Source organism: Aotus nancymaae, unplaced genomic scaffold (assembly GCF_030222135.1).
Source record: "Aotus nancymaae isolate 86718 unplaced genomic scaffold, 86718_ANA_hifiasm-v0.15.2.pri h1tg000036l, whole genome shotgun sequence".
Lineage (NCBI taxonomy): Eukaryota > Metazoa > Chordata > Mammalia > Primates > Aotidae > Aotus > Aotus nancymaae.
Genome location: NW_026988450.1, coordinates 78,067,232 through 78,087,565, shown reverse-complemented (window position 1 = coordinate 78,087,565; position 20,334 = coordinate 78,067,232). Strand labels below are relative to the sequence as shown.

The 20,334-nt window shown below is 38.1% G+C and overlaps 1 protein-coding gene across 1 annotated transcript in view; it reads left to right on the top strand.

Moving 5' to 3' along the window:
* Positions 1-14,316: 14,316 nt before the first annotated feature.
* The window catches only part of GSDMC (gasdermin C), a 48,523-nt gene continuing 42,505 nt past the window's right edge, over positions 14,317-20,334 (top strand). The window contains 2 exon segments of the mRNA XM_064384100.1: positions 14,317-14,536; positions 15,609-15,792. Coding sequence (XP_064240170.1) covers positions 14,317-14,536; positions 15,609-15,792 — 404 coding nt within the window.

The following is a 20,334-nucleotide window of genomic DNA, read 5'->3' as shown; positions in this document are numbered from 1 at the left end:
GTGCTGTCAACACTGGGCAGAATTCAGTCAGTGCCCTCAGAGGGAGCATTCAGACCTGCCCTAGCCAGAGGGGAATCACCCATTCCAGCAGCCAGAGCTTGAGTTTCAGCAAGCCTCACCATGGGTTAAAATGCTCTGGGGTTCTACATAAACTTTAAAAACTGAATGGGCCACAAGGACTGAACTTTGGGGGCATGTGACCTAGGGAGATGCCAGCCAGGGAACATAATGGAATGCTTATGTCACCTCTCCCCAACCCCAGGCAGTGCAACTTGTAGCTCTAAAAGGGACCCCTTCCTTCCACTTGAGGAGGGGAAAGAGTAAAGAGGACTTTGTCTTACAACTTAGATACCACCTCAGCCACAGTGGGATAGGGCACTGGGCAGAGTTGTGAGGCCAGGCATGGTGGTGCATGTGTGTAATCTGTGCCTATTTGACAGGCTGAGACAAAAGAATCACTGTACCTGGGAGGCGGAGGTTGCAGTGAGCTGAGATCATGCCATTGCCCTCCAGCCTGGGCAACAACAGTAAAATTCCATTTCAAAAAAAATTAAAAAATTTTACAGGATATGGATTAAAAAAAAAAAAACTCCAAAGAAATAGATAGCATAAAAAAAATCACAACATCTGGAAATGAAAAACACACTTAGAGAAATGTGAAATACACTGGAAAGTTTCAACAATAGAATTAAACAAGTAGAAGAAACAACTTCAGAGCTTGAAGAGAAGGCTTTCAAATGATTCCAATTCAACAAAGACAAAGAAAAAAGAATAAAAAAATGAACAAATCCTCTAAGAAGTCTGGGATTATGTTAAGTGACCAAACCTAAGTATAATAGGTGTTCCCAAGGAAGAAGAAAAATCTAAAAGTTTGGAAAACTTATTTGAGAGAATAATTGAAAAAAACAAAACAAAACAATTCCCTGGCTTGCTAGAGATCTAGACATCCAAATCCAACAAGCTGAAAGAACAACCAGGAAATTCACTGCAAAAAGAATTTCCTAGGCACATATTCATCAGGTTATCTAAAATAAAGAAGAAGGAAAGAACCTTAAGAGCTGTGAGACAAAAGCATCAAGTAACCTATAAAAGAAAACCTATTGGATTAACAGCAGATTTCTCAGCAGAAACCCTACAAGCTAGAATGGATTGGGGTCCTACCTTCAGCCTCCTTAAACAAAATAATTATCAGCCAAGAGGTTTTTGTTTTCTTTTTTTGAGATAGAGTCTCACTCTGTTGCCCAGATTGAAGTGAAGTGGCATGATCTTGGCTCACTGCAACCTCCACCTCCTGGGTTCAAGTTATTCTCCTGCCTCAGCCTCCTGAATAAATGGGATTACAGACACATGTCCCAACACCCAGCTAATTTTTGTGTTTTTAGTAGAGATAGGGTTACACCATGTTGGCCAGGCTGGTCTTGAACTCCTGACCTCAGATGATCCACCTGTCTTGGTGTCCCAAAGTGCTGGGATTACAGGCATGAGCTACTGTGTCCAGCCCAGCCAAAAGTTTTATATCCAGTGAAACTAGCTTCATAAAAGAAGGAAAGATACAGTCTTTTCCAGACAAACAAATGCTGAAAGAATTCACCACTATTAAGCCAGCACTACAGGAACTGCTAAAAGCAGCCCTAAATATTGAAACAAATCCCTAAAATACACAAAAATAGGACCTCCTTAAAGCATAAATCTCACAGGACCTATAAAATAACACAATGAAAAAGAAAGGTATTCAGCCAACAACTAGCATGATGAATAGAACATTACCTTACATCTCAATGCTAATGTTGAATGTAAATCAACTAAATGCGTCACTTAAAAAATACAGAATGGCAGATGAATAAGAATTCCTCCACCAAGTATACGCTGTCTTCCAGAGACTCACCTAACACATAAAGACTCGCATCAACCTAAGTTAAAGGAGTATAAAAAGATATTCTATGCAAAGAACAGCAAAGGCAGGCAGGAATAGCTATTCTTATATTAGAGAAAACAAACTTTAAAGCAGCAGCAGTTTAAAAAGACAAACAGAGACATCATATAATGATAAAAGAACTAGTCCAACATCAAATTCTAAATATATATGCATCTAACACTGGGGCTCCCAAATATATAAAACAATTACTACTACACCTAAGAAATGAGATAGAAGGCACTACAATAATAGTGGGGGACTTCAATACTCCACTGACAGCATTAGGCAGCTTATCAAGACAGAAAGTCAACAAAGAAACAATGGACTTAAACTATACCCTAGAACAAATGGACTAACAGATATTTACAGAACATTCTACCCAACAACTGTAGAATATACATTCTATTCATCAACACATGGAACATTCTCCAAGGTAGACTATATTATAGGCCACAAAACAAGTCTTAATACATTTAAGAAAAATTGAAATTATATCAAGTACTTGCTCAGACCACCATGGAACAACTTTGGAAATCCACTCCAAAAGGAACCCTCAAAACCATGCAAATACATGGAAATTAAATAATTATAAACAGACTAATGCAGAAGGGTGGGAGCGGGTAAGGAGCAAAAGACTGCACATTTGGTACAGTGTTCACTGCTCAGGCGTCTTCAAGAGATTCACCTAACACAACAACTCGCATAAACTTAAGGTAAAGGGGTTGAAAAAGATATTCCATGCAAATGAATACAAAAAGCAAGCAAAAGTAGCTATTATATTAGACAAAACAAACTTTAAAGCAACAGCAGTTGCTTTTGGGTGCACTGAAATTTCAGAAATCACTACTAAATTTTGGAAACCACCACTAAATAATTTATCCATGTAACCAAACACCCCTGTTCCCCCAAAACTATGGAAATAACTCCAAAGGGATATCAGAGAACTTCCCATATCTAGGAAATGTATCAATTTTCAAGTATAAGAAAGTTATAGAAAACCTAGCAGATTTAATCCAAAAAAGAATACCTTAAGTCATCTCATAATCAAACTCCCAAAGGTCAAGTCTAAAGAAAGCAAAGCTAAAACAGCAAGAGAAAAGAAAAAAAAATAACATACAATGGAGATTCAATACATCTGGCAGAAGACTTTTCACTGGAAACCTTACAGGCCAGTAAAGAGTGACAAGACATGTTAACAATGCTGAAGGAAAAACTTTTACCCTAGCATAGTATATCCAGCAAAAATGTCCTTGAAGGATAAAGGAGAAATGAAAACTTCCCCAAACAAACAAAAGCTGAGGGATTTCATCGGCACCAGACCTGTCCTATAAGAAATATTAAAGAGAGTTCTTCAATCTAAAAGCAAAGAATGTTAATGAGGAAGAAGAAATCATCTGAAAGTACAAAAATGGTAATAGTAAGTACACATAAAAACACAGAATATTATAACTGTAATTGTGGTGTGTGAACTATTCATAAGTAGAAATCAAAAGATGAACTCATCAAAAATTACTACAACTTTTCAAGACAGAGTACAATAGAACATAAACAGAAACAAAGTTAAAAAGTGGAGAAACAAAGTGTATATTTTGGAGACAGAGTCTTGCTCTGTCATCAGGCTGGAGTGCAATGGTGCAATCTTGGCTCACTACAACATCCACCTCCTGGGTTCAAGCGGTTCTTCTGCTGCAGCCTCCTGAGTAGCTGGGATTGCAGGTGTGTGCCACCACGCCCAGCTAATTTTCTTTCTTGTATTTTTAGTAGAGACGGGGTTTCACCATGTTGGCCAGGATGTTCTCAATCTCTTGACCTTGTGATCTGATCTGCCTGCCTCGGCCTCCCAAAGTGCTGGGATTAGAGATGTTAGCCACTGCATCCGGCCTTAATTTTTTTTTTTTTTTTGCAGTGGTGGTTCACTCTTGTTGCCTATCCTAGAGTGCAATGGTGCAATCTCAGCTCACTGCAACTTTGCCTTCCAGGATCAAGCAATTCTCCTGACTCAGCTTCCCGAGTAGCTTGGATTACAGGTATATGCCACTATGCCTGACTAATTTTGTATTAATTTTAATTTTTTTTTTTTTTTTTTTGGCAGAGATGGGGTTTCTCCATTTTGGTCAGGCTGGTGTTGAACTCCTGACCTCAAGTGATCCGCCTGTTTTGTCCTCCCAAAGTGCTGGGATTACAGACGTGAGCCACTGTGTCTGGCTTTTTAGTGCATAGGTTTTATTAGTTTTATTTTTGCTTGTTTATTTATGAAATCAGTGTTGTCATTAGTTTAAAATAATGGATTATAAGACAGTGTTTGCAAGCCTCATGGTAACGTCAAATCTAAAAACATACAATGGATATGCATAAATAAATAAATAAATAAATAGCATAAAACTTAAAAATACTACCAGAGAAAATCACTTTCACTGAAAAAAAGAGAAGAAGGAAGGAAAGAAGAAGCAGAATTTCACAAAACAACCAGAAAACAAACAACAAAATGGCATGAGTAGTCTTTACTCATCACTGATAACACTGAATGTAAATGGTCTAAATTCTCCAATGAGAAGATGTAGAGTAGCTGAATGGATTAAAAAAAAAAAAAGTCCCATCACAGTGGCTCACGCCTGTAATCCAAGCACTTTGGGAGGCCGAGGTGGGTGGATCACTTGAGGTCAGTAGTTTGAGGTCAGCCTGGCCAACGTGGTGAAACCCTGTCTCTACTAAAAATACAAAAATTAGCCAGGTGTGGTGGTGCAAGCCTGTAGTCCCAGCTACTTTGGAGGCTGAGGCAGAAAAATTGCTTGAACCCAGGAGGTGGAGGTTGCAGTGAGCCAAGATCATGCCACTGCACTCCAGCCTGGGCAACAGAGCAAGACTCTGTCTCACAACAACAACAACAACAACTACAACAAACCAAGCACCAATGATCTGTTGCCTTCAGGAAACACCCTTGACCTAAAGACACACCTGAAAATAAAGGACGGAAAAAGACATACCATGCCAATGGAAACCCAAAAAGAGAATAAATAGCTATCTTTATATCAGACAAAATAGATTTCAAGACACATGCTGTATCAAGAGACAAAGAAGGTCAGTATACAATGACAAAGGGATCAGTTCAGCAGGGAGATATAACAATTCTAAATATGCAGTCAATACAGGAGCACCCTGATATGTAAAGCAAATATTAGAGCCAAAGAGAGAGTTAGACCCTGGTATAATAATAGCTGGAGACTTCAACTCTCAACTTTTAGTGTTGACAGATTTCCCAGACAGAAACTCAACAAAGAAACATTGGACTTAATCTGCACTATAGAACAAATGAACCTAATAGGTATTTACAGAATACCTATCATCCAGTGGCTGCAGAATACATGTTTTTCTCCTCATCACATGGATCATTCTCAAGAATAGAGCATATGTTAGGTCACAAAACAAGTTGTAAACCCTTAAAAAAAAGTTGAAATAATATCAAGTATCTTCTCTGACCACAGTGGAATAAAACTAGAAATCCATAACAAGAATTTTGGAAACTATACAACCACATGGAAATTAAGCAATATGCTCCCGAATGACTAGTGTGTCAATAAAGAGATTAAGAAGAAAATTAAAAAATTTCTTGAAGCAAATGATAATGGAAATACAATATATCCAAACCTATAGGATATGGTGAAAGGAGTAATCAAAAAAGGCTACATCAAAAAAGAAGAAAAACCTTAAAACCCAAAGTTTAGTAGAAGAAATGAAATAATAAATATCAGAGTAGAAAGAAGTTACATTGAAATGATGAAAAGAATACAAAAGATTTAAAAAAACGAAAAGTTGGCTTTTTTTAGAAGGTAAAATTGACCCACTTTCTATTATAATATTTGTTGAGATGGAGTCTTGCTCTTTGCCCAGGCTGGAGTTCAGTGGTGTGATCTTGGCTCACTGCAACCTCTATGGCCTAGTTTCAAGTGATTCTCCTGCCTCAGCCTCCTGAGTAGCTGAAATTACAGGTTCATGCCACCACACCTGGCTAATTTTTGTATTTTTAGTAGAGATGGAGTTTCACCATGTTGGCCTGGCTGCTCTCGAACTCCTGATCTCAAGTGATCTGCCCACCTTGGCCTCCTAAAGTACTGGGATTACAGGTGTGAGCCACCACACCCAGCCAAAATTGACCCACTTTTAGCCAGACTAACTAAAACAAAGAAGACCTAAATAAACAAAATGAGAGATTAAAAAGGAGACATTACAATTGATACTAAGGAAATTCAAAGGACCATTAGAGGATACTGAGAGCAACTATATGCCAATAAATTGGAAAACCTGGAAGCAATTGATACATTTCTAGACACATACAACCTACCAAGATTGCCAGAAAGAAATCCTAAACCTGAGTACACCAATAATAAATAATGTGATCAAAGCTATAATAAAAAGTCTCAGCAAAAGAAAGCCCAGGACCCAATAGCTTCCCTCCTGAATTTTTTTTTCAAATTAATGTCAATTATTTCAAACTGTTTAAAAAAATAGAGGAGGCAGGAATATGTCTAAACCTATTCTATGAGGCCAGTAATACCCTGATACCAAAATCAGACAAAGACCCATCAGGAAAAAAAAAAAATACAGGCCAACATCCGTGATGAAAATTAATGGGAAACATCAACAAAACATGAGCAAACTGAATTCAACATTAAAAGGATCATTCATCGAGACCAAGTGGGATTTATTCTAGGGATGTCAGTAAGGATGGTTCAACACACACAAATCAATCAATGTGATACATCATATCAGTAGAATAAAGGACCAAAACCACATGATCATTTCAATTGATGTTGAAAAACCATTTGAATAAATTAATATCTCTTCATGAAAAAAATTCGAAAACAACTGAATGTAGAAGAAATATACTTCAACATAATAAAAACCATATACAACAGACCCATAACTAGCATTATACTGAATGGAGAAACACTAAAAGCCTTTTCTCTAAGATTGGGAACACAAGAAGGATATCCACTTTTACTTACTATTATTCAACATACCACTGGAATTCCTAGCTAGAGCAATCCCATAGGAAAAAAAAAAATAAAAGCATCCAAATTGGAAAAGAAGAAGTCAAATGGTTCTTATTTGTGGATAATGTGGTCTTATATTTAAAACAACCTAAAGATTCCAACCAAAAAAGCTGTTAGAAGTGATGAATTAAAGTTGCAGGATACAAAATCAACATACAAAAATCAGTAGCACTTCTGTCAAAAGCGAAAAATCTCAAAAAGAAATTAAAAAAGTAATCCCATTTACAAGAGCTACAAATAAAATTAGATGACTAGGAATTAATTTAACTGAAGAAGTAAAAGATCTCTTCAATGAAAACTATAAAACACTGATGAAAGAAACAAGAGGACACAAAAAAATGGAAAGATAGACAGTCTATGTTCAGAGATTGGAAGAGTCAATATTGTTAAAATGTCTATACTACCGAAAGCAATCTTCAGATTCTATGCAATCTCTATCAGACTACCAATGACATTCTTCACAGAAGGAACAAAAACAATCCTAAAATTTATGTGGAAACACAAAAGACCCAGAATAGCCAAAGCTATCCTGAGCAAAAAGAACACAACTCGAGGAATCACGACTTGACTTCAAATTATATTACAGAGCTATAGTAACCAAAGGATCGTGGTACTGGCATAAAAACAGACACATAGACCAATGAAAAAAGAATAGAGAACCCAGAAATGAATTCATACACCTACAGTGAACTCATTTTTTACAAAGGTGCCAAGAACATACATTGGGGAAAAGACAGTCTGTTCAATAAACCGTGTGCGAAAACTAGATATCCATATGTAGAAGACTGAAAGTAGACCCTTATACAAAAATAAAATCAAAATAGTTTAAAGACTTGAATCTAAGGCCTCAAACTATTAAACTACTACAGGAAAACATTGAGGAAACTCTCCAGGACATTGGCATGGGCAAAAATTTATTAAGTAATATCCCACAAGCACAGGCAACCAAAGCAAAATTGGACAACTGTAACCACATCAAAGTAAAAAGCTTTCTTCTGGCAAAGGAACAATCAACAATAGAAAAAGACAACCCACAGAATGGGAGAAAATATTTGCAAACTATCCATCTGACAAAGGATTTATAAGCAGAGCACACAAGGAGCTCAAACAACTCTATAGGAAAAAATCTAACAAACCAATTAAAATATGGATAAAAGTTCTAAATAGGTATTTCTCAAAAAAAAAGACATACAAATGGCATATCTCATATACCCCATAAATAAATATATTTATCTACTATGTACCCATACAAAGTAAAGACAAAACAAAACCAAAAACCACAACCTTACACCAAGACTATTGCAACCTTAAACCAAAAATAATTCTGCCAGGACATCTGCCCACCAACTGCCTGTCTAACCCTGGACTGGTGCCAGCTTTGTTACTGATCCTGTAACCAAAGCTAATGGATTCAAAACAATTGTGTAATCCTTCTTATTTTTCTTTTAAAAATCTTTTTCTTCTCTTACCTCTCTGAATACATATATAGTTTGAAATGGCAGGCATATTCCTATTGCAATGCTCATTCTTGAATAAATATCATTTTCTTTTTATTATTTAGTGCCTCTCTCTATCTATTTAGGTTGATGTGACTCACATAACTCTTCCCAAACAGCTAAGTTACTTTTCTCTGACTTCTGGAACACCCAATAGCAGGTTGGGACCTGTAGAATGTTGGTACACAGGAGGGTTATGTATGTAATTATAATTTGATATTTCAAGTCTATAGTTTTTACAATGAAAATTATAGAATGTGAAAGTTAATTCTGGTACATTATGTCTGGTGGTGATATGCAGAAAGTACAGTCTGAGCTTTGTTCCAAGTGAAGTGCATATCAGGTTCTTATAGTGGAAAGGGAAGGCTTGGGACTTTAATGAATATTAAAAGAAAACAAAAGTAAACTAAATGCATTGTGAAATTCTGTCAGCTTAAAGGAATGTTGCTGTACTGAGTGTCAGTTCCAGGACATTACTCAAAACTTAAAGGTGTAGCAATCCTGTTTACAGTTTCTCCTGCAGGCACTTTACAGTATCTTGAAATCCACTGAAAGTATTTGGAAAAGGCATGGGTTTAGGCAAGTGTTTAATTCTTTTTGCAAATCCTCTTTTTATTTATCTTTAAAGTAAAGATTGTTGCAAGATTGGATTTAGATAATACATACATGGTATTTAGTACAGAGGAGGCATTAAGCACAATAATTCCTGTTGTACAGAGCTCCACATGTAGGCAGTTCAGAAGTACTTCCCAGGACCCTGGAACTGGTGCCTGTCCCTCCTGCTGAAGTTGTTTTTCTCGATGTCCAATGGCTGAATTCCAAATTCAGCACATATACCAGAGGAATATGAGCCAAAGAAGTTGTTTTAGCTACTCATGCTGGGAATCCATGAGTCCAAGACTTGCTCAGCTAGTTCTGTATGTAAAAGGAAATGGGTGTGGCTTCTGAAAAAGCCTTTTTAATTCTGATTCAGGCGATATATTATTAGATGCTACTTGATTTTGTCACACAGATTTTTGGGCTGAGAAGGACTTGAGAGGTAAGGTTCTGTGATCCAGAACTAGTTTCAGACTTATTCTTCTGGAAATAAAGAGGGACCTCCCTGTGCTTATTTTTCCAGGATACTGCATTGGAAACTGAGTCAGGGACCCATTGGTGAGAAGAAAACAGTGAGTAGAATCACATTGATCTGGTCCTGGAGTTTGTCTGACAATTTCTGCTTGGCAGCAGGAGGTCTGAAGATGGGAAGGGGCCCTACTCAATCGTACTATTTCTCTCTCTTTCTCTCTTTTTTCAGACGGAGTCTCACTCTGTCACCCAGGCTGGAGTGCAGTGGCGCTATCTCGGCTCACTATAACCTCTGCCTCCCAGGTTCAAGCAGTTCTCTGCCTCAGCCTCCCAAGTAGCTGGGATTAGAGGTGCCTGCCACCACCACACCCAACTGATTTTTGTATTTTTAGTAGAGACAGGGTTTCACCATCTTGGCCAGGCTGGTCTTGAACTCCTGACCTCGTGGTCCACCCACTTTGGACCCCCTGAAAGTGCTGAGATTACAGGTGTGAAGCACCGTGCCCAGCCAATTTCTCTATTGGACAAAAGGATATACAACCTGGTAAGTGCTAATGGGATCATGGGATGAAAAAGAAAAGATAATATCATCAGTGACAAAAATGTTCAGGATGAGTTTGTGAAATGAGTCGAAGATTTTTTTTTTCCTACATAATTTGACTGAAAAGAAAGTTTCTTTATCATGGAGAATTCCAGATAGCATGTAAGGCTAAGGAATATATCTCTGATACATTAGTGTACAGGTCCAGTCTTAGAGAAGCTTCTTTTGTTCTCATTATTCTCTGTTGTCCAGTGGCCTTTTACATAGCTCATATCAGAGATAATTGAAATGGTCACATCAGGACTTTTACATAAACTGTTAAAAATCCCGTCTTTCTTCATTATTAAATATTTTAGAATGTTCTAAACTGAATTCCATATAGTTAGAGAATCTTGTTCCTGTTTGTTATAATTGCAACAATGCAATTATACTTTTAGTTATTTTTAAATGTACAATTACTTTTGACTCTAGTCACCCTGTTGTGCTGTCAAATACTAGATCTTATTCAGTCTTTCTGACTACTTTTTCTTTTGTACTCATTAACCATCCCCACCTTCCTCCCACATCCTAATACTCTTCCCAGACTCTGGTAACTACCATTTTACTCTCGATGTCTGTAACTTCAATTGGCTTAATTTTTAGCTCTCATAAATAAGTGAGAACATAAAAAGTTTGTCTTTCTGTGCTTGGCTTATTTCACTGAATGACCTCCAGTTCCATCTATGTTGTTGTGAATGACAGGATCTCATTCTTTTTTATGGCTGAGTAGTACTCTGTTATGTATATGTGTCACATTTTGTTCACCCATTCATTTGTTGGTGGACACTTGCATTGCTTCCTGATCTTGGCTATTCCGATCAGTGCTGCAACAAACATGGGAGTGCAGATATCTCTTCAATATACTGTTTTTCTTTCTTTTGGGTGTATATCCAGCAGAGGGATTGCTGGGTTTTATGGCAGCTCTATTTTTAGCTTTTTGAGGAAGGTCCAAACTGTTATCCATAGAGGCTGTACTCATTTACATTCCCACAAACAGGGTATGAGGTTCCCTTTCTCAACCTTCTCTTCAGCATATTTAGTACTTGTATTTTGGATATAAGCCATTTTAACAGGGATGAGACATCTCATTGTAGTTTTGATTAATATTTTTCTGATAATAATGTTGAGTACCTTTTCATATGCCTGTTTTTCATTTGTATGTATTCCCTTGAGAAATGTCTATTCAACTCTTTTGCCAGTATTTAAATCTGATTATTAGATTTTTTCCCTATAGAGTTGTTTGGGCTCCTTATATTTTCTTGTTATTAATCCCTTATCAGATGGGTAGTTTGTAAATATTTTCTCCCATTCTGTGGGTTGTCTTTTTCTGTCATTGACTGTTTCCTTTGCTGGAAGGAAGCTTTGTAACTTGATGAGATCCAATTTGTTGCTTTTTGCTTTGGTTGCCTGTGCAGCCAACAATGCAGCCTTTCCCCATTGCTTGGTTTTGTCAGAGTTTTCACAGATCAGATAGCTGTAAAACACAAGCAGTGGGGAAAGACTGCATTGTTGGCTGCATGTATGTCTTCTCCATTCAATACATGGTGCTGGGATACCTGACTAGCCACAGGCAGAAGATTGAAACTGGACCATTTCCTTACACCATATACAAAAATCAACCCAAGATGGATAAAAACTGAAATGTAAAACCCAAAACTATAAAAAACCCTACAAGACAACCTAGGCAATACCATTCTGGACAAAGGAACTGGACAAGATTTCATGATGATGCCAAAAGCAATCACAATAAAAGCAAAAATTGACAAATGTGATCTAATTAAACTTAAGAGCTTCTGCACAGCAAAAAAGCTGTGAACAGAGCGAACAGGCAACCTACAGAATGGGAGAAAATTTTTGCAAACTATAAATCTGACAAAGGTCTAATATCCAGCATCTATAGGGAACTTGAGCCAATTTACAAGAAGAAAAATCCCCATTAAAAAGTGGGCAAACGACATGAACAGGCACTTTTCAAAAGAAGACATACATATGGCCAACAGTCATGTGAAAAAAGCTCAACATCACTGATCATTAGTGAAACGCAAACCAAAACCACAATGAGATACTATCTCACACCAGTCAGAATGGCTATTACTAAAAAGTAAAAAAAAAACAAAACAGATTCTCGCAAGGTTGAGGAGAAAAAGGAATGCTTATACACTGTTGATGGGAAAGTAAATTAGTTCAACAATTGTGAAAGACAGTTTAGTGATTCCTCAAAGTCCTAAAGACAGAAATACCATCTGACCCAGCAAGCTCATTACTGGGTATATACCCAAAGGAATAGAAATCACTCTATAATAAAGACATGTGTGCGTATATTCATTGCAGCACTATTAACAATAGCAAAAACATGGACTCAACTTAAATACCCATCAATTGTGGACTGGATAAAGAAAATATGGTACATATACCTCATGGAGTACTATGTAGCCAAGAAAAGAACAAGATCAAGAACAGCTCCCAATGGAGCTGGCGGCCCTTATCCTTAGCAAACTAACACAGAAACAGAAAACCAAATGTCTCATGTTTTAACTTATAAGTGGGAGCTAAATGATGAGAACACATAGACTCATGGAGGGGACCAACACATATCCTCTGCTGGAAGGTAGAGGATGGAGTGTGGGAGGAGGGAGAAAATCAGGAAAAATAATGAATGGTACTAGGCTTGATACCTGGGTGAAGAAATAATCTATACAAGACACCTCAGTGACAGGAGTTTACCTATATAACAAGCCTGCACATGTGCACCTGAAACTAAAATGACCCCTTAAATAAAATAAAATAAAATAAAATAAAAATCTGTCTGAAAAAGAAAGAAGAATTTCCCTGACCTTTTAGCTATTGTAACCGAAAACCAAAATCTCTCTACCACAGGTTTTGAGAGCATCATTCATTTGTGATACCACTCATGATTTATGAATATGCATGTGTTCACTAGTAAAATCATTTGGTGACGATTTGTCTTTATCACTATGCTGTAAGCCCCAAGAGATTAGAGGCCATTCTTATGTTGCTCACTACTATACTGCCAATTCCCGAGAGAGGGCCTAGCATCTAATGGGTGCTTATTAAATGTTTGCAGAATGAATGAATAAACAGGCAAATCAACAAATTGATTAGTGAAGAACCAATTTCCCTGGAATTGTAGCAAACCATCCTTTTCATAGATGTTGTCTCTACCTTCAGTGTAGACTAGGACCTGATCACTTTTCATCACTTTGAGTGCAATGCCCTGGCCTCATCTCTCACTAACGACTACCTGTAGTATCACAAAACTGCCCTGACTAGACTCCCACTTCTGCCTGTACTCCCTTACTGCATGCTGTTGTCAACACAGCCCCCATAGGCATCTCTCTTCAAAAGATGCATCAGATATGTCACTTGTGTGCTCAAATCCCTCCAAAGACTTTTAATCTCACTTCAAGTAAAAGAGAGTGATGAATATGACCAACAGGGGCCTTCACCGACTTGCCCACAGTTTCTTCTGACCTCATCTTCTTTCCTTTCCACCTCACTTATTCCAGGCATGCATTGCTTCCAAGTCTTTGCACTTGCTGATTTCTCTACGTGGCATTCTTTTCTCCACATAATGTTCATTGTTTATACCCTGCCTCCTCTACATTATTGTTCAAATGTCACTTCTCAGTGTGGCTTTCTCTGTAAAATTGCAAACACCAACATAATGTCTACCACTACTCATATCATCTTAACATAAGCCCTCCCTTCCCTCTGGCCCTTTAGTTGATGATAGTATTCAGCCCTTCCTTATTCCTGTTATTTAGAGTATTCCCGAGGCTGAGGAGATACCCAGGCTTTCCTACTCCAACCATAAGGGGCAATGAATTTCACTGCAGTGCCTCTGTCAGAAGCCCAAATTGTCTTTAGAATCCCAAAGTTGGAAGCCAGTTGTGGTGGTGTGTGCCCATAATCCCACATGCTAGGTAGGATGAGATGGGAGAATCACTCAAGCCCAAGAGTTCAAGATCAGTCTGGGCAACATGGCAAGACCCCATCTCCAAAACAAAAAAATGAACTCAAAGTTGAGAAAGTTATAATGTAGTCACTATTTTAAATTAAGACCTGCTATTCTCATATGTATGTTATCTTTTCCTTTAGGGGAAATATCAATAATTGGTGAGAGTTTAACCATTTTCTTCTCCTCCCAACTGAACTTTGTGCTCTCCTTTCATCTCCCCTAGCAACATGTCCTGTATGTTCCAACGCATTAGCAAAAGTTTGGTCAAAGAGGTTGGAAGCAATGACCTGACGCCTGTCAAATGCCCAATCCGTGCCACCAAATTACGTCAGTTTGCCGTATTACAAAAGATGAATAATTCTCGTTCAGTTTTTTGGGAAAAGTATGACTATGTTCCACTTCAGTTCTCCCTCAGTGACATCCTGGAGTCAAGTTCTTCAGTCTCAGGTATCATCAGCCAGAGGCCAAGGAGACGAGGGGTAAGAAACATTGGTGGTCAGATAGAGAGATGGCCCAACATCCAAAAATAACTGAGCACCCAGAAAGGAGCTCTCAGGACCAGTCTAGCCTGTAGGCAAGGGGCAAGGGGCAAAGACAAATTGAGACAAATTGAGAATCCTACTAATTATCTGGTTGTAGGTGTTCATTAGGTCATTTAATATTTGCATCAGGCTCATGAGGTGAAGATGTTATCCTCACTTTAAATAAGAATAAGTAGAATGCTATACAATTATCTGTTCAAAGTTATATACCTGAGGGCTGGGCACTGTGGCTCATGCCTTTAATCTCAGCACTTTGGGGGCTGAGGTGGGCAGATCACTTGAGGCCAGGAGTTTGAGACCAGCCTGGCTAACGTGGCAAAACCCTGACTCTATTAAAAATACAAAAAAAAATTAGCCAGGCATGGGTGGTGAACTCTTGTAGTCCCAGCTACTTGGGAGGCTGAGGCAGAAGAATTGCTTAAGCCCAGAAGGCGGAGGTTGCAGTGAGCTGAGTTGCACCACTGCACTCTAGCCTGGGTGACAGAGTGAGGCTCTGTCTCAAAACAACAACAACAACAAACAACAACAACAATTAAACAAAAAACAAAGTTATGTACCTGGGAACTGGTAGAACTGAGATCGAAACCCAGGTCTGTCTGGCTCTACACCTTAAACATTTTCTGCCCCCGTGTGCTGCCCTCTGAGGCTGGGTGCTGTGCCTGCTGCAGAGGAGACAGTGTGCCTGGAAGGATAATCCTATGGGTATTCCACATTGTATGTTTCACAGCACTGTTTCTCAGGGTAAATATTTTATCTCTGTCACACAGTGCCCAATGGATTTAAACATTTTCCCTCTGTGATAATTTACATTCACATTAATTGGTTAGTTAATTTTCAACAGAGTTTTAAATGAGTGGGAGGGTTAGGGCAAAATAGGTCTTTGTTATTTCATTTTACTTATCAGCTGTTCTTGGCTAAACCTATGAATTCCTGAATGGATTCTTGGCTAAACCTATGGCCATCTTTTCTTTCCCCAGATAATGATGTGAATGGACCATTATATTTCTGTGATACTATGATCCAAAAGTATGAGGCTGGCATAGGTGTGAATGTTGGTGGAGAATTGAGTGTGTCAGGGGAGGCCTCTGCAGACCAGGGAGGCTCCCTCGGGTATCAGATTGTGACCATCTCAGCTCCACACCTGGAAGTCTTTCAAAAAAGGTGAGGCCATGGGAGAGGAAGGGGATGGATCAATAGTATCCCAGGGGGTGCTTTACATAAAAATGCATCTAGCAGGCCTTGTTGCTGGGATCAAAATCAGATGACAACATCCCAGATTTTGCTACTCTTCTTGAGTATTCATACCTTCTGTTACTCAAGTAATAGTTATTAGTTACCTAACAAATACTTACCAGAGCAGTAACTACCCACGACTATGTTGTTATATTCTGGGGACAGAAGAAAACAAGACAGATATAAATACCTGTCATATTTAAGAGAGAAAATAAGCAATAAAAATAAATTAACAAAGTATTAATTTAAGTGAGATAAAGACTCTAAAACTGTTTAAATAACATGTACATTACTGTCTTTGGATTTATTTTTATTGTTTTCAGCTCTTTTGAGGTATAATTGACAAATAAGATTGTATGAATTAAAGGTGTACAATGTGATGATTTGATGTATGTAAATATTGTGAAGAGACCACAATTAAGTCAGTTAACATGTCTATTACTTTACCTAGTTATCATTTTTTTTTTTTTGTGGTGAGAACTTCTAATGTTTACTCCCTTAGCAAATTTCAAAGATACAATGTAATATTGTTAATTATAGTCTGTGTACCCTTTGACCAATGTCCCTCCATTTTCCTGACTTCCTAGTCCCTGTTAACCACCATTATGTTTTGTTATTCTATAAGTTTGACTTTTTCAGGTTCCACATATACGTGAGATTATACAGTATTTGTCTTTCTCTGTCTGACTTTTGTTTAGCATAATACCATTCAGGTTTATCCATGTTGTTGCAAATAGCAGAGTTTCTTTCTTTTCTATGGTGGAATAATATTTCATTGCATACGCATACCACAATTTCTTTTTCCATTCATCTGTTGACAGGCACTTAGGTTGTTTTGGTGTCTTGGCTATTGTGAATAATGTTGCAATGAACATGGAAATGCAGATATGTCTTTGAGCTACTGATTCAGTTTTCATTGGCTGTATACCCAGAAATAGGATTGCTGGATCATATGGTAGTTTTATTTTTAGTTTTCTGAAGAACCAACATACTGTTTTCCATATGGCTATACCAATTACATTCCCATCAATAGCATACAAAGGTTTCCTTTAATTCACATCTTTGCCAAAACTAATCTTTTTGTAAAAGCTTTCCTAACAGATGCAAAGTGATGTCTCATTGTGGTTTTGATTTGTATGTCCCTGATAAGTAATGTCGAGCACCCATTAATGTGCCTGTTAGCTGTATGTATGTCTTTTTTGGAGTAAATATCTATTTAGGTCCTTTGCACTTTTTTTTTTTTTTTTTTTGGGGAGATAAGTCTCACTCTGTTGCCCAGGCTGGAGGGCAGTGCTGTGATTTTGGTTCACTGCAACCTCCACCTCCTTGGTTCAAGCAGTTCTCCTGCCTCAGCCTCCCTAGTAGATGGGACTAACAGGTGAACCCTGCCAGACCTGGCTAATTTTTAATTTTAATTTTTAGAAGAGACAGGGTTTCACCATGTTGCCCAGGCTGGTCTCAAATTCCTGAACTCAGACAATCCTCCTGCCTTGGCCTCCTAAAGTGCTAGAATTACAGGCATGAGTCACCCTGCCTGGCCACTCATTTTTTAAATCAAGATTTTTGTTTTTACAATTTAGCTATATGAGTTCCCTATACATTTTAGATATTAACCCTTTATCAGGAATATGGTTTGCAAATATTTTTGACCATTCTGTAGGTTGCATTTTTACTCTGTTGATTGTTTTCTTTGCTGTGCAGAAACTTTTTAGTTTGCTAGAGTACCACTTACTTTTTCTTCTGCTGCTGGTGCTTTTCGTGTCATATCCAAAAAATTATTACCATACCCAATCTTGACGACATTTTTTCCCACTTTTTCTAAAAATGTTTTAAGGTTCCATGTCTTATATTTATGTTTCTAATCTACTTTGAGTTGATCTTTGAGTGTAATATAAGGTAAGGACCTAGTTTTTGTCTTGCATTTGAAGTCTTTTGCATGTGAAAAGTCTTCAGTCTTTTGTTGAAAAACTGGATACTTTCCTCAACACCATTTTTTGAAGACTCTATCCTTTATCCCACAGTCTATTCTTGTCACACTTGTCAAATATTGGTTGATCATACACATATGAGATTATTTCTTGGCTACCTACTCCACTGGTTTATATGTCTGTTTTTATGCAAGTGCCATAAGTTTTAACTTCTATAGCTTTGTAATATACTTTGAAATCAGGAAGTATGGGATGTCTAGCTTTGTTATTTTTTTGAAATATATATATATATATATATATATATATATATTTTCTTTTTTTTAAAACTGCATTATAGGTTTTGGGGTACATGTGAAGAACATGCAAGATTGTTGCATAGGTGCATACGTGGCAGTGTGATTTGCTGCCTTCCTCCCCTTCACTTATATGTGGCATTTCTCCCCATGCTATCTCTCCCCAACTCCCCACCCCCGCTGTTTCCCCCCACTACCCCCCCAACAGACCCCAGTGTATAGTGCTCCCCTCCCTGTGTCCATGTGTTCTCATTGTTCAACACCCGCCTATGAGTGAGAACATGCGGTGTTTGATTTTGTGTTCTTGTGTCAGTTTGCTGAGAATGTTCTAGGTTCATCCATGTCACTACAAAGGACGCGAACTCATTGTTTTTGATGGCTGCATAATATTCCATGGTGTATATGTGCCACATTTTCCCTGTCCAGTCTATCATCGATGGGCATTTCAGTTGGTTCCAGGTCTTTGCTATTGTAAACTGCTGCAATGAACATTCATGTGCATGTGTCCTTATAGTAGAACGATTTATAATCCTTTGGATATATGCCCAGTAATGGGATTGCTGGGTCAAATGGAATTTCTATTTCTAGGTCCTAGAGGAATCGCCACACTGTCTTCCACAATGGTTGAACTAATTGACACTCCCACCAACAGTGTAAAAGTGTTCCTATTTCTCCACATCCTCTCCAGCATCTGTTGTCTCCAGAGTTTTTTTCTTTTTTTATTGCATTTTAGGTTTTGGGGTACATGTGAAAAACATGCAAGATTGTTGCATAGGTGCATACGTGGCAGTGTGATTTGCTGCCTTCCTCCCCTTCACCTATATGTGGCATTTCTCCCCATGCTATCTCTCCCCAACTCCCCACCCCCGCTGTTTCCCGCCACTCCCCCCCAACAGACCCCAGTGTATAGTGCTCCCCTCCCTATGTCCATGTGTTCCCATTGTTCAAGACCCGTCTATGAGTGAGAACATGCGATGTTTGATTTTGTGTTCTTGTGTCAGTTTGCTGAGAATGATGGTTTCCAGGTTCATCCATGTCCCTACAAAGGACGCGAACTCATCGTTTTTGATGGCTGCATAATATTCCATGGTGTATATGTGCCACATTTTTCCTGTCCAGTCTATCATCGATGGGCATTTGGGTTGGTTCCAGGTCTTTGCTATTGTAAACTGTGCTGCAATGAACATTCATGTGCATGTGTCCTTATAGTAGAATGATTTATAATCCTTTGGATATATGCCCAGTAATGGGATTGCTGGGTCAAATGGAATTTCTATTTCTAGGTCCTAGAGGAATTGCCACACTGTCTTCCACAATGGTTGAACTAATTGACACTCCCACCAACAGTGTAAAAGTGTTCCTATTTCTCCACATCCTCTCCAGCATCTGATGTCTCCAGATTTTTTAATGATTGCTGTTCTAACTGGCATAAGATGGTATCTCAATGTAGTTTTGATTTGCATTTCTCTAATGACCAGTGATGATGAGCATTTTTTCATATGTTTGTTGGCCTCATGTATGTCTTCTTTTGTAAACTACCTGTTCATATCCTTCGCCCACTTTTGAATGGGCTTGTTTGTTTTTTTCTTGTAAATCTGTTTTAGTTCTTTGTAAATTCTGGATATCAGCCCTTTGTCAGATGGGTAAACTGCAAAATTTTTTTCTCATTCTGTTGATTGCCGATTCACTCTAATGACTGTTTCTTTTGCCATGCAGAAGCTGTGGAGTTTGATTAGCTCCCATTTGTCTATTTTGGCTTTTGTTGCCAATGCTTTTGGTGTTTTGGTCATGAAGTCCTTGCCTACGCCTGTGTCCTGAATGGTTTTGCCTAGTATTTCTTCTAGGGTTTTTATGGTGTTAGGTCTTATGTTTAAGTCTTTAATCCATCTGGAGTTAATTTTAGTGTTAGGTGTCAGGAAGGGGTCCAGTTTCTTCTTTCTGCACATGGCTAGCCAGTTTTTCCAACACTATTTATTAAACAGGGAATCGTTTCCCCATTGCTTGTTTTTGTCAGGTTTGTGAAAGATTGGATGGTTGTAGATATGTTGTGTTGCCTCCGATGCCTCTGTTCTGTTCCATTGGTCTATATCTCTGTTTTGGTACCAGTACCATGCTGTTTTGATTACTGTAGCCTTGTAGTATAGTTTGATGTCTGGTAGTGTGATGCCTCCCGTTTTGTTTTTTTTGCTTCGAATTGACTTGGCTATGCGGGCTCTCTTTTGGTTCCATATGAAGTTTAAGGTGATTTT